Source organism: Oratosquilla oratoria, chromosome 2 (assembly GCF_046742065.1).
Source record: "Oratosquilla oratoria isolate Oo_2021 chromosome 2, ASM4674206v1, whole genome shotgun sequence".
Classification (NCBI taxonomy): Eukaryota; Metazoa; Arthropoda; class Malacostraca; order Stomatopoda; family Squillidae; genus Oratosquilla; species Oratosquilla oratoria.
In genome coordinates, this window is record NC_134778.1 from 58,891,118 (window position 1) to 58,903,862 (window position 12,745).

At 41.8% G+C, this 12,745-nt stretch overlaps 1 protein-coding gene across 4 annotated transcripts in view; it reads left to right on the forward strand.

Annotated features, from left to right (window-relative positions):
• Window positions 1-12,412, forward strand: part of LOC143038872 (uncharacterized) — a 378,814-nt gene extending 366,402 nt beyond the window's left edge. For all 4 annotated transcript variants that reach the window (XM_076208539.1, XM_076208530.1, XM_076208548.1 and 1 more), the window contains 2 exons: window positions 2,837-2,956; window positions 8,667-12,412. In XM_076208539.1, coding sequence (XP_076064654.1) covers window positions 2,837-2,956; window positions 8,667-9,029 — 483 coding nt within the window. In that variant the 3' untranslated portion in view covers window positions 9,030-12,412. The remainder of the gene's footprint in view (window positions 1-2,836; window positions 2,957-8,666) is intronic.
• The last annotated feature ends 333 nt before the right edge of the window (window positions 12,413-12,745 follow it).

Sequence of the window (12,745 nt, forward strand, 5' to 3'; positions counted from 1 at the left end):
TCCATTGAGGGCCCATCTGGGAGTGTGCACCACTAAAGGATCCTACTCACTGTGCCATGTTAGATAGGGAAGCTGGCACCACCTGGGAATCAAATCTGGGATTTCCCATTTGCTGGCTAGGCATGCTTAACCTCTTCACTCCGGGGCACATCGCACGTCTGGCAGCATTAGCTGCTCGACATGCGATGTTGCGTCATAATAATCGCATTATAAAAAATAAAGTCAGCGAGCTCAATCGTTCGTTCTCTTTCACCCATGTATTTTGATAACCATAGAAAATTGATGAAGCCAATTTAGAGAGAATGGAAATTACGTAGGTACGACTACAATTAATATAATCAAGATGCTGACGTCGGCATCATCAAGTACCCACTTGCTCCTCATGCCGCCTACGTAGGCGTCACCGTATGGAAGTGGTCAACAATTACACCACAGCTGAACCCAGTGACCAGTTACACATCACCGAAAATGTTAGAGATTACCATGTCAATTCCTTTGTTGCATTTTTATTTTTCTATGAATTCAGTGTAGCTTAAGGCCACAAAATATAATACAAATATTAAAATGATGATAATAATAAATGTCAAAATAATGATAGTTGCACATAAAACTGAATCCTGCATTAAATCAGAAAGTAATGCCAGTATAAACTGTTATGTTGTAAAACGAGTTGTGATATATACTCGTATATATAAATACATATATATGGCTATCTCCCTTTTATAAGGGGGGAAAAGCTCTTGGTATATATATATATATATATATATAACTGGCACTTGCTATTGCTCCCAGATTGTGCTGTCTATAAAACACTTTTCTCACCTTGTAAACAGACAAGCACATGTCATGTTAGGTTTGCAGATGAGCAAGAAATAAAGTTGAAGGTTTGCAGCATATCCTGTGCATGCATTTTAGTAATGGTGATGTAGCACCCATCAACATATGGTGTTTTACTGTAAGCAATAAACATTCCATTAGAAGCACCAAGCATTCCAGCTACAGGGCAAGCTACAGTAAGGCTGGCACACCATTTTTTTAACATTGCTATTTCTATGTACAGTAGACCCATAAATGTTGACCTGTTGTCCATGAAATACTAGGGTTGATTTTTACATGAGATTGACTATTATTCGAGTATATACTGTACTTCTAAAATCTCACTAACTATAGGGTTGGGAATCATCTATGCTTCCCATTGTGTTATTATATGATATTGTTACTCTCATCTGGAAAAAAAAAAATGTATGTAACAAGTTGCTGTAGCTAATATTGGTATGCTGTAGCTGCTTTCTGCAAAATGGTGCAGAAGTCACCATACTAAAAAGTGATTCATTGTAAGGTGCATTACTTATACATGCAAGCAGAAGCTGATAAATATTTGGACTTTGTGTATGGGTGTATGCTTACCATTTTGAATCTTTTGGCTCACCAGAAAGCTAGATCAATTTAGTTTGACAATTCAACTTAAGCCCATATTATTCTTGAAAGAAAAGGGATGAATTATGTTTTGCAAATAATATTCTTATAAAGATAATACTAAAATTTATGTTAAAGTTATGTGGCAGGAAAGGGAGTAATGGAGGTGGAGGTAGAATGTAGATTGAGAGAAGGAAGCAAATGCCTTAGGGGATTAAAAAATGTAACGAGAAATAGACAATTGGGAATGGATCTTAAGAGGAGATTGTATGAAGGGATGATTGTACCGACAGGACTGTATGGGGCAGAAACATAGAACATAAGAGAGGAAGAGTTGAAATATGTTTGAGATGAAATGCCTGAGAAGTACGATAGGGGTTACTAGGCTGGATAGATTGAGAAATGAGGTGAAGAAGAGAGTGGGGGGTGGAAAGAGAATTGGGAGATAGGGTTGATGAAAGTATTGGGATGGTTTGGACACATGGAAAGAATGAGTGAAGAAAGATTAGTAAAAGAGATGTGGAAGGCAGAAGTAGAGGGAGATAGATGGATGGAGTAAAAGGGGCATTGGAAAAGAAGGGGATCTCTGTTAAGGAAGGAAGGGAGAAGACAGAGGATAGGGGTGAGTGGAGAATGGTTGTGTATGGATGATGCTGTGATGCATGGGAGTGGGTGGGGGATGGGGGGTAGTATGTGTGAACAATATTTTGAAGCAACCCAAAGGGATTTCTCCCAGTCTTCTCTTTTTCTGCATTAGGGGACAGAAAGGGGGTTCACCAATTAAGTGAAGTGGCCTTGCTGTGGATGTGCTGTGTCTTTCTGCATTGCTTCTGACCCAGGGCAGTAGGAGAGATGCAGGGATGACCTATCATCCAGGAAAAGAGGGAGGGAGGTGTGATGAATGGGAGTGGAGTATGTGGGGATGAAATGGGTGGGAGTGGATTTATGCCTTTGATTTTGGCTACCTCCCTTGTAAGGAGGAAAGCCGTTGGTATAAATATGTTAGAATTAAATATACCAGAGTAATACACATATAACATTAGGTCTATTAGATTGTATATCTGTATTCTTTGAGAAAATATACCTTTTGCGAGTTCAGACATCTATGCCAGGATAGCTTCGTAACAGCTACAGGTATTCATGAAAGCTCAGCTTTTATTTATCATAATATTGAATACTTTTGATATATCCAAAGTACAATAATAGGTATTATTCAAGCATAGCATTTTCTTGCAATTTTCTAATTTATTTATTTAAAAGCAGAGAAAAGTATCTCAGAGAAAGAAGAAAAAAAAATGTCAAGATGGAAAATGGATATAGTTAACAGGAAATTATTCCTGCTTTGCTGGCCAGACACTGTGGGCAAGGTATTGCTGCATGTAGTAAGTTTTGGAATTAAGACCCTGATACCCTCTTGCAGACCTCATGCAATGTGGAAACTGTACGGCATGTTGGCGAGAACCTCATCCTCCAGGCTACACTTCCAGAATTTGATGAGCTGCGAGACAATATGACAGCCTCCATGTATAATGAAGAGAAGGTATGTATAGGCCCAGGTAGTTGCAGAGGAATGAGGGCATGAATAGGTAGTACTCCCTTCCACACCTCTTTTAATAATCTTTCTTCATTCATTCTTTCCATGTCCAAACCATCTCAATTCTCTTTCATTAGCCCTATCTGTCATCTCCTTTTCCACCCCCACTCTCCTCCTCATCTCATTGCCGACTCTACCCAACCTTGTAACCACAATCATACATCTCAAACACTTAAAATTCTCCTTTCTACCTCTCTCAAACTCCCAAGTCTCTGCCCCATACAGTCCCGTTGGTACAATCACGTCTTCATATAATATTCTTTTTGCATCTATTTCTAGATGCTTATTTCATATGACACTTTTTAATCCCCCAAAACATTTGCTTGCTTCTCTCAACCTCTCAGTTTACCTCTAGCTCCACTCCTCCATTTCCTGCCACATGTGACCCCAAATACCTAAAGATATCCACATCCTCCAGCCTCTCTCCCTTAACACTTACTTCCAGCTTGCTACCATCCTTTCCCCTTGTACATCTCATCACCTTACTTTTAAAAACATTTACCTTCAACTTTCTCCAATCACATACCATCCCAAACTGTCTAACTGCTTTAATCCTACCTATGACCCTGCCACAAGTGCAGTGTCATGAACTTTCTCACCTCTCACTACTCTTCATTATCTCTAACCCCTGCCTATCACTCATCTTCACTCACATTTACCTTTCATACCACTCTATCCTTGTTCATGTTGATCAGCCATGGTGACATGTGACAGGCCTGATGCCGCCCCCACCTTTACCTCAACCCACTTGCTCTCTCCATTTCCAATTCTAACACAGGCTCTGTTATTAGTGTTAAAATTTTTGACTGCCCTTGACAGCTTTCCCCCCAGTCCCATATATCTGCAATATCTCCCACAGTGCCATCCTGTCTACCCCGACAAACCTTCTCCAAATCCATAACCCCCCCAAAAATCCCTTGCCTTTTGTCAAAACCTTCTCACAAATCTCTTACCACAAAAATCCAATCCACACATCCTCTAACTTTCCTATACCTACACTGCTCCTCACCAATTACTAACTGTTTCTCTCTTAATTTTCTCAAGAGTCAAAACCCTCCCATTAGCATTCCTAACTACACTCAACAGACTGATCCCTCTAAAAGTACTACTCTGCAGGCACTCATTATTCAAATGTATACCAAAGTAATCACAACATATCCACAATTATAGGACTATATTAGTAACCTGAAAACTTACATTGGACCTTCGAAGACAAAAATCTTATCTGGTAACCTTAACAAGAAAGCAGGCACCAAAATAAAATGGTGGTGTTGTGGGGCATCTTGATCTTCTTCCTCTGAGAGTGATATCATATGAGTAATAGTTTTTTTCTCAAGAGAGACTATATGTGTCACCCCTGTAGGCGACTTGCCCCCACATTACCTTAAACATTTACTCCTTGTGTAACAAAGTATCAAAAATAGAATTTCCAGCCTTACACTTGTATAAGATCAATCAGAAGAGTGAGTGTAGTGGTCTAAAACTGTGTTGTGATTTGGCAAGGGAGATTTGTGGTGTGATAAGTTGTAGTATGAGGCATTCTGTGACTTTGAAGGGGTGCAGGGAAGTGCGATTGGGTGGTGTGATGCTGGAACTGTTGGGTTTTTGTTAGGTTTGGGGATTGTGATTATTTTCCCAAGCTTCCAGATGTTGGGTATGGTGTGTGAATAGCTGTTGTTTTCATTGTTGGGGAGTGTATGTATGCTGTGTGGTCTGAGGTGTTTTAGGCGGATGATACTTATGTTGTCAGATCACAAGCAAACGAGTGCTTGAAGTTATGGATTATATGCTTCATTTGCTGTGTATGAAGGGTGCATAGTCTGAGTCTGTGGGGAATTTTTTTCCATTGGATGATACATCAATTGTCAAGGTGAGGGATGAGATATCTATGCAAAGTGATTTATGAGTTTGCATGTTGTCTGAGGGTAGGGTGACTATTGTTGTGGTGATTGCTGTACAAGAGCATGGTATGTTACAGTTGGATAGTGTAATAATGTTGAGTATCGTGTACAAATTTTGGTGTGTTTTGTGATTAAATCTGTTGACAAATGTTTGCTAATTTAGTGTTTTTTTATATATATTTTATTGTTGATCTCATCATTAAGTGTTTGTATTTGGTCTTATTCTATGAGGGATAAGTATGGGGGTGGCATGTTTCAGTGTGCAGTGTTTGATGAAACCTTGAATTTCTGGTGTGAAATTTGGATTGTGTGATTTTGTGTTGTCTCAGGGGAATACATTTCTTGTCTACATTTTGTATGGTTGTATTGAACACAGTATATTAATCACAGCAAACTAGACACTGCGAGATACAATGGCGGGACACCACGAGCATAGCTCCCCTTCCCGCAAAATACAACTAGGTAAATACAGACAGACACTGCTGTGCACACCTTCAATAGTTGTGTGTGTACTATAATGTAGATATTTTTGTATTAGAGGAGGGAAGTAACTTGAGGAATGGATGCACAGTGAATTTCATTCACTCTGCAAGTTAATTTCTTTGCTAAACAAATAGGAGCCAAAGATGCAATTTCAAGTTATCTGCATAATACTATAAGTTTCAAACTTAAAAGAAATTGTGAATGTAGGAGCAAAATAAGGGTGGAATAGGAGAAACTGAATGTACCCAGACTATACAGGTAACTTTAGTTCAATAAAAAATATAATGGATCAAGATAATAAGAAAAATGCATGTAGGCTTACAACAAAGAACTTTGTGTGTCCTCAAACATGAGGCACCTTAAAATATCAAGATTTTTAAAGATTGACAATTGTAAATTAAGGAAATATAAAGAGACAGGATGATATTGAGGTTTTGTGTCAGTCCTGTAATACAGGTCAAAGTTCCCAAACTTGGCAATCTAAGATCTGGCAACACCTAAAACACTGCTACGATTACGTGTCCTCTAAAATCCAGAAGAACACCTAAAACAAGGCATTCTAGTTTCTGGTGTGGCTGCTTGGTGCCACTACGATCATTTCCCACCAGTTTAGGTGTGGTGGTTTGTTGTGATAGTACTCTGGTGTGGAATCCAGCATTATTACAAGTGTCTAAAGTACCTCTTTAGCCCTGTTATTGCTATTATGGCTCCCAAACCTAAAGAAACATTTTCTAAAAATCTGAAAATTCTATTACTCGGCTCGGCACTGGTCCCAAGTTTGGGAGCTTTGACCTGTATTGCTAATACATAGTAACATACATACATATACCAAGGCTTTTTCCCCCTTACAAGGGGGGTAGCCAAAAAGAAAAAGACATAAAATCATTCCCACCCATTCCATCCCTGAATACACTCCACACCCCTCCACCCTCCCTCTTATCTTAGCACCTCCTGAATGACGGGTCATCCCTGCACCTTGTCCACTGCCCTGGGTCAGAAGCAGTGCCGCAAGACACAGCACATCCACAGCAAGGCCGCTTCATTAAATCGGCGACCCCCCCTCTCCGTCCCCCCATTACATAAAATGAGAGGACGGGGAGAAATCCCTTCGGGCTGCATCAAATTTTGCTCACACATACTACCTCACCCCCCATCCACCCGCCCATTCCACCTCATTCTATCACAACATCATCCATATACAACCATTCTCCATTCACCCGTCTTCTGTCCTCTCCCGTCCTTCCTCAACAGACATTCCCCTTTTCCACAAAGCCCCCTTCACCCCATCCATCCACCTCATCCTAGGACGCCCCCTCATGTTCACTCCCTCCACATCTGCCTTCCACACCTCTTTTACTAGTCTTTCTTCACTCATTCTTTCCATGTGTACAAACCATCCTAATATTCTTTCATCAACCCTATCTCCCAGCTCCCTTTCCACCCCCGTTCTCCTCCTCACCTCCTCATTTCTCACTCTATCTAGCCTAGTAACCCCCATCATACTTCTCAGACACCTCATCTCAAACACATTCAAACTCCTTCTCTCTTCTTCTCTTATGTTCCATGTTTCTGCCCCATACAGTGCTGCCGGCACAATCAATCCTTCATGCAGTCTCCTCTTAGCATCCATTCCCAAATGTCTATTCCTCATTACACTCTTTAATCCACCAAGGCGTTCACTCACTTCTCTCAATCTACATTCTACCTCCACTTTCACTCCACCTTTCCCTGCCACATTTGCACCCAAGTATCTAAAACTATCCACCTCCTCCAGTCGCTCTCCCTCAATGCTCACCTCCAGTCCACCACCACTCTCACCCCCTGCACATCTCATCACCTTACTTTTACCCACATTTATCTTTAGCTTTCTTCTATCACATACTCTCTCAAACTCTGCCACCAACTTCCTCAATCCCTCCCCCGATCCTGCCACAAGCGCAGTGTCGTCCGCAAACAACAACTGGCTCACCTCCCACTTTTCTCCATTTTCTTTAACCATCTCCAATCCCTGACCCACCACCCTTGCATTTACCTCTCGCACCACCCCATCCATGTACAAGTTGAACAGCCAGGGCGACACAACGCATCCCTGACGAAGTCCCACCTCCACCTCGAACCACTCACTCTCTCCATTTCCAATCCCGACACAAGCTCTACTATTCTCATAAAAACTCTTGACAGCTCCCAGAAGCCCTCCTCCTATCCCACATATCTTCATAACCTCCCACAGTGCCTCTCCGTCCACCCTATCATAAGCCCCTTCCAGATCCATAAAAGCCCAAAAAACATCCTTCCCCTTTCCCATAGCTTTCTCACATATCTGTCTCACCACAAAGATCCGATCCACACAACCTCTACCTGTCCCAAATCCACACTGTTCCCCACCAATCACTCCCTCTGCTCCTCTCCCAATCCTCTCAACCAAGATCCTCCCATAAGCCTTCCCAACCACACTCGACAAGCCAATCCCTCTGAAACTACTACATTCACACTTGTCCCCCCTTCCCTTGTAAAGAGGAACCATACAGGCACCCCTCCAGTCCTCCGGCACTCTACCCTCTCTCCAACAAACATTAAATAACCTCACCAACCAGTCCACCATCACTGTACCTCCCTCTTTCAGACACTCCGCATGGCATCCATCAAGACCAGGTGCCTTACCTGCTTTCATCATCTTAACAACTGCCCTCACCTCATCCTTCCTTATTTCTCCTCCATTCTCCTCATTCATCACTCTCATTTTCTTCGCACTTCCCACTGCAGCAATCATTCCTTCCCTATCCTCCTTCACATTAAGCAACTCCCTAAAATATTCTGCCCATCTTCCCCTTACTGCCTTCTCTTCCATTATCATCTCTCCATCTGCACCTTTTACCTTTTCTTCTCTACTTGAATTGCCTCCTCTTCCTCTCTTAATTTCTTTCCAAAACATCTTTTTATTACTTTCAAAATTTTCTGTCAAACTCTTACCCCATTTCACATCTGCTCTCCTCTTTGCAACCTTTACCTTTTGCTTTACTTCTCTTTTCTTTTCTTTGTACCTCTCATATGACTCCCTCGTCCTATTTTGTAACCAATCTGTGAAAGCTCACTTCTTCTCTTCTACAACCTTTTTTGTTTCCTCATCCCACCATTCACTACCCTTTCTTCTATCACACAAAGTTGAATAACAAAGTTGAATAACAAAGTTGAATAAAATAATTTAGCAGTAGCCAAAATAAGACAACTACCCCTCAAAACACAACAAGTAATTTTGATTCTATCCCTCACAGGAAAAATGTGTGCCTGCCCTGGAGGAGGTGAGCGACTTGATCAACGACCAGGCAGTGGATATACGCAGCGACATTTCCCTTTCCATGTTCATTCTGGCGGAGGTCCGTGCCACAGTCCCGGACTTGCCCTCAAGTTCCACCATCCCCAACCCACCATCCTTGCTCCTCCTCCTATTAGTGACTTTCTGCACCATGCTACTCTCTGACGGAGGATTTAAGAGCAGCAGCAGTAGCACCAGTACCAGAAGAAGCACAAGCAATATCACCATCACAACCACCATCCCCATCACCAACAGCAGCAGTAGCAACAACAGCAATAGCAGCAACAGCAACACCTTAAAGTATTGGGTAGTTGCTTCGTGATACAAGTGGCTCTCTATGTCAATTGTGCAGTTGATAGACGACACTAGATAGCCTTTTTGTACGAGCTGCTGCTGCTGTTGTGCCGTGGCGCCCGGCTGGGCCCAAGTCACTCATTCACAGCTGCTGCTGCTGCTGCTGCCGCCACTGCGCTGCCAGCCACGTATGTGGGGCAGCACAACTACTGTAGCTTCCATCAACCCACCATGAATATGTTTGTATGTTTGTACTACTACTACTATTACTACTACTACTACTACCACTACTACCACTACCACCACCACCACTACTACTTCTACTACTACTACTATTACTACTACTTGCCCTCTAGCTGAGAGGGCATACCATGGCCCCAAAGCACTGCCGCAGCCTTGACAGGCAGCTCGGGCTTTGTCAAGGGTTTTGCAAGTGGGAAAGCCTAGAGTGTCTTCTTGCCCTCACCACCTGACCAGTACCACTTAACTTACTCCTTACACTATTACCACAACCACCAACACCACCACTACCACTGCCAAAACCACCACCACTACTACCACAACCACCACTACCACCATCACCACCACTGTTGCAATCAGAATACCAAGGTTAGCACAATCATAAACTACACCATATGTTAACACCTCTATCATTACAAGGACATTACCTACGTACTGTCCCCTTTTCCCACACCCATTCCCTTCCTGTTCCATATGCCTTGTTTACTTTCTCATACTTCATATAGGTGAGGTAAGGACTGCAAGTACACATGATGTCATATCTCCCCCTCCCCCCCTACACACACACAATTTTTTGCTGGATCTTTGACACATTACCTGATCCTAGCAACCTCCCTCTCCTTTTCTTCATCCTCTTTTTTTTTTATTTATCTTTGTTCTTTTTTTCTTTCTTTTTTTTTATAGCCAAGAGACACAAACAAACTTTCTTGGTGGATTGGGTCTGAAACTTCCTCCTACCTTTTCCCTCCAGTCTCCTGTTGTCCACCATCACAACAGCAATCACCACCACAACTATAATGGTCAGAACAATTTCCACTGCTCCTGTTGAGTCACTCAACAAATATCCAGCAAATTATCACATTTTGACTCCTTGAATATAGGAGCTAGGAGGTGGAAATAAAATTTGCCCATTCAGTCTGTACAAGAAGACTGCAAATGCAATAGTTTGGGCATGATTATACAGTTTCTCAAATAGAATTTCAGGTCAAGTAAACAGGCAGAGCATTTGACATTGATTCATCAAATAAGGAATTCCAGAATTCATACAAGAATCAAGTGTTTGAAACTGGAGATTATGTGCCATATACAAACCACAAGCTAGAATTTATTGACCCGTCACTGACTCCATAGTAACCTTCTGGTTTCCTTGATTCTTTGCAAGTCGACTGTCTTAATCTACCCTGTCCACGCCGTGGCGTCTCCATCACTCACTCACACAGTTGGGTGGGTTCCTTCCTTTGAGTCAATCTGATGTGAATGGGAACACCTTAGCTCTGGCTCTACTCTTCTCATGTACTGCTAAAGCTGTCATGCACGCATGTATGCTTGCTTGCACGCACTACACACATTTGTTGCATGGAGGCACACACCTCACTGATCACAAGCACCGCTCTCTTCTTGCCGTCCTCATTAACATTAAAATAAGCACACAATCATTTGTAATCTTAACCTCTTCCTCCCTCACTTCCTTAGTGAACTTTTGTAATACCGATTGATTTTGTTCAATGCTACTCGCATTCAAGATTGGATAATTTTTTGCCATGTTTTGTCTTTGCTCTCATGTGAGTGAACCTGCAAATTGATGGAAACCTAAGTTTAGATATGATTAAGTTGATATTGTTATGGTTCTATGAACATTGTTGATAATTGTCTCCATTTTATAGCAATTACTGTTTTTTGACATTTGATTATCATTGTATGCACAGGCCACCATCATTGCCTTACTTATTTGACTAATGCACTTTGGACAAAACAAGTATATATAATGATATATCTTTGCATTAAGCACTGCCTTCCTTGAGTTCTGCAGATGAGGGTGTGTCAACATCATCCTCGCCTGCCAGCACTGCCTTAGTGTTGTTGTACCTCTGGCAAATCATCTCTTGTACTAGGTGGCAAGTTTGGCTTTCAATCAGCTTTACTTCTTTGTCTTGCCCTGTGGCTGTTTTTCTGAAACACAGCATCACAGATGGGGCAGCAGCATGCCACGCCACGGCTGTACCGAACATACTCCTTGGCAGTGAGGGTACCTAACCCTTGTACAGCCACATGCTAAAGTGAAAACCTACACCTACCTGTATCCTTATAACCAAACTCTGCCAAGGTCCACCAAAATATTATATATTCATATATATATGCACATGTGTAGTCTATGTTAGACTTTTCTATAGAGAGTTTTGTATTCAGGAGAGATACTACTTGCCATGGGATGCCGAAGACCAGGATCACCTGGCAGTTGCCTCACCCCTAAACTTCCTTACCTCCATTCCACCCCAGTACAGTGATGCCCTCAACACCCACACCCACACCCCCATGGGCTAAGGCGGCACACCCCGGCTAGACCCCCTATGGGCTGGGCCCTCACTCACTCAAGCAATACGGCGGCACATGATGTGTTAACTGACATACAATGGGATGATACGTGTTGGAAGCCACTTGATGAGACGAGAAATGCTATTGTCTTATGATTATATACTGTAAATGCAATCATTGTAAATATCATAATTGTTGTTACAAAGTTTCACTGTGTAATTTGCTGGTTAAACTGTTGTTCAAAAGTTTAAGCATTTAGATTATAAGATAAAATATTCAATTTATATAGGACCCTCTAACTACTGTCTTAAGAGCCAAATAATAGCAAGAACTGAAACTTTGTTGTGTTGCTTCAGTGCAAATGTTTCGGGCATAACAATATATTTTCCTATTGTCACTAGTACTGTACAGTACTCACTTGGTATTCTCCTCACTTATAGCTCTTTACAAACTGCATTCTCTGGGGTTTACTTTAGTTTTATGAAAAGTTTGTTCTATTTCCATGCCCACTATTCGCAAGAGAACCTCAATTTATCTTTATCCTGCCACCCCTTCCTGTCCCTCCTTGGCTTGCTCTGGTCTGCCCCTCTTTCTTAAACTAAACTTCTCTTACAACCCCACCTTCATCCTATTCCTCCTCAGGTTCTCTTCACCTGCAGTCTTCACCTTCAAATTTCTATGTGAATCAAAACTTCTATACGAGGAAAAAAAATTATCACTGTTGCACATGAAAACCAAATTTTAAGGAAACCAGACTACATCCGCAAAGGGAAATATTATCTAATGGTATGAGGGAATAAATAATTCTGAATCAGTAATTCCTTTTGTTAAAAAACAAAAACTGTAGAATATGGAAAAGTTGTTTTATTTACAAAGTTGCCCAGTCTGGCATTGTAATGCATCTATAAACTCCCCCACTACTGTATGCGAGTGTCCTCGTGTGGTTGCCTTCTCTGCCCTGGTCTTTTGGCTGTCGTATGTCAGTCTTTGCTCTACTACATCCCTTCTCTGCATCGCAGCCAGTACCCTCATTTGTGGCAGACATCCTTCTGCCATTTTCTTCAGTGCCTGGCCCACCTATCTATCCACTTGGCAGGTCTTGCAATCTCCAGAGTAATTTGTAATTAAACTCTCTATGTCACTGTGTATGACTACACTCTGTGTGGGAACAATTGTACTTCTGATGTTTGA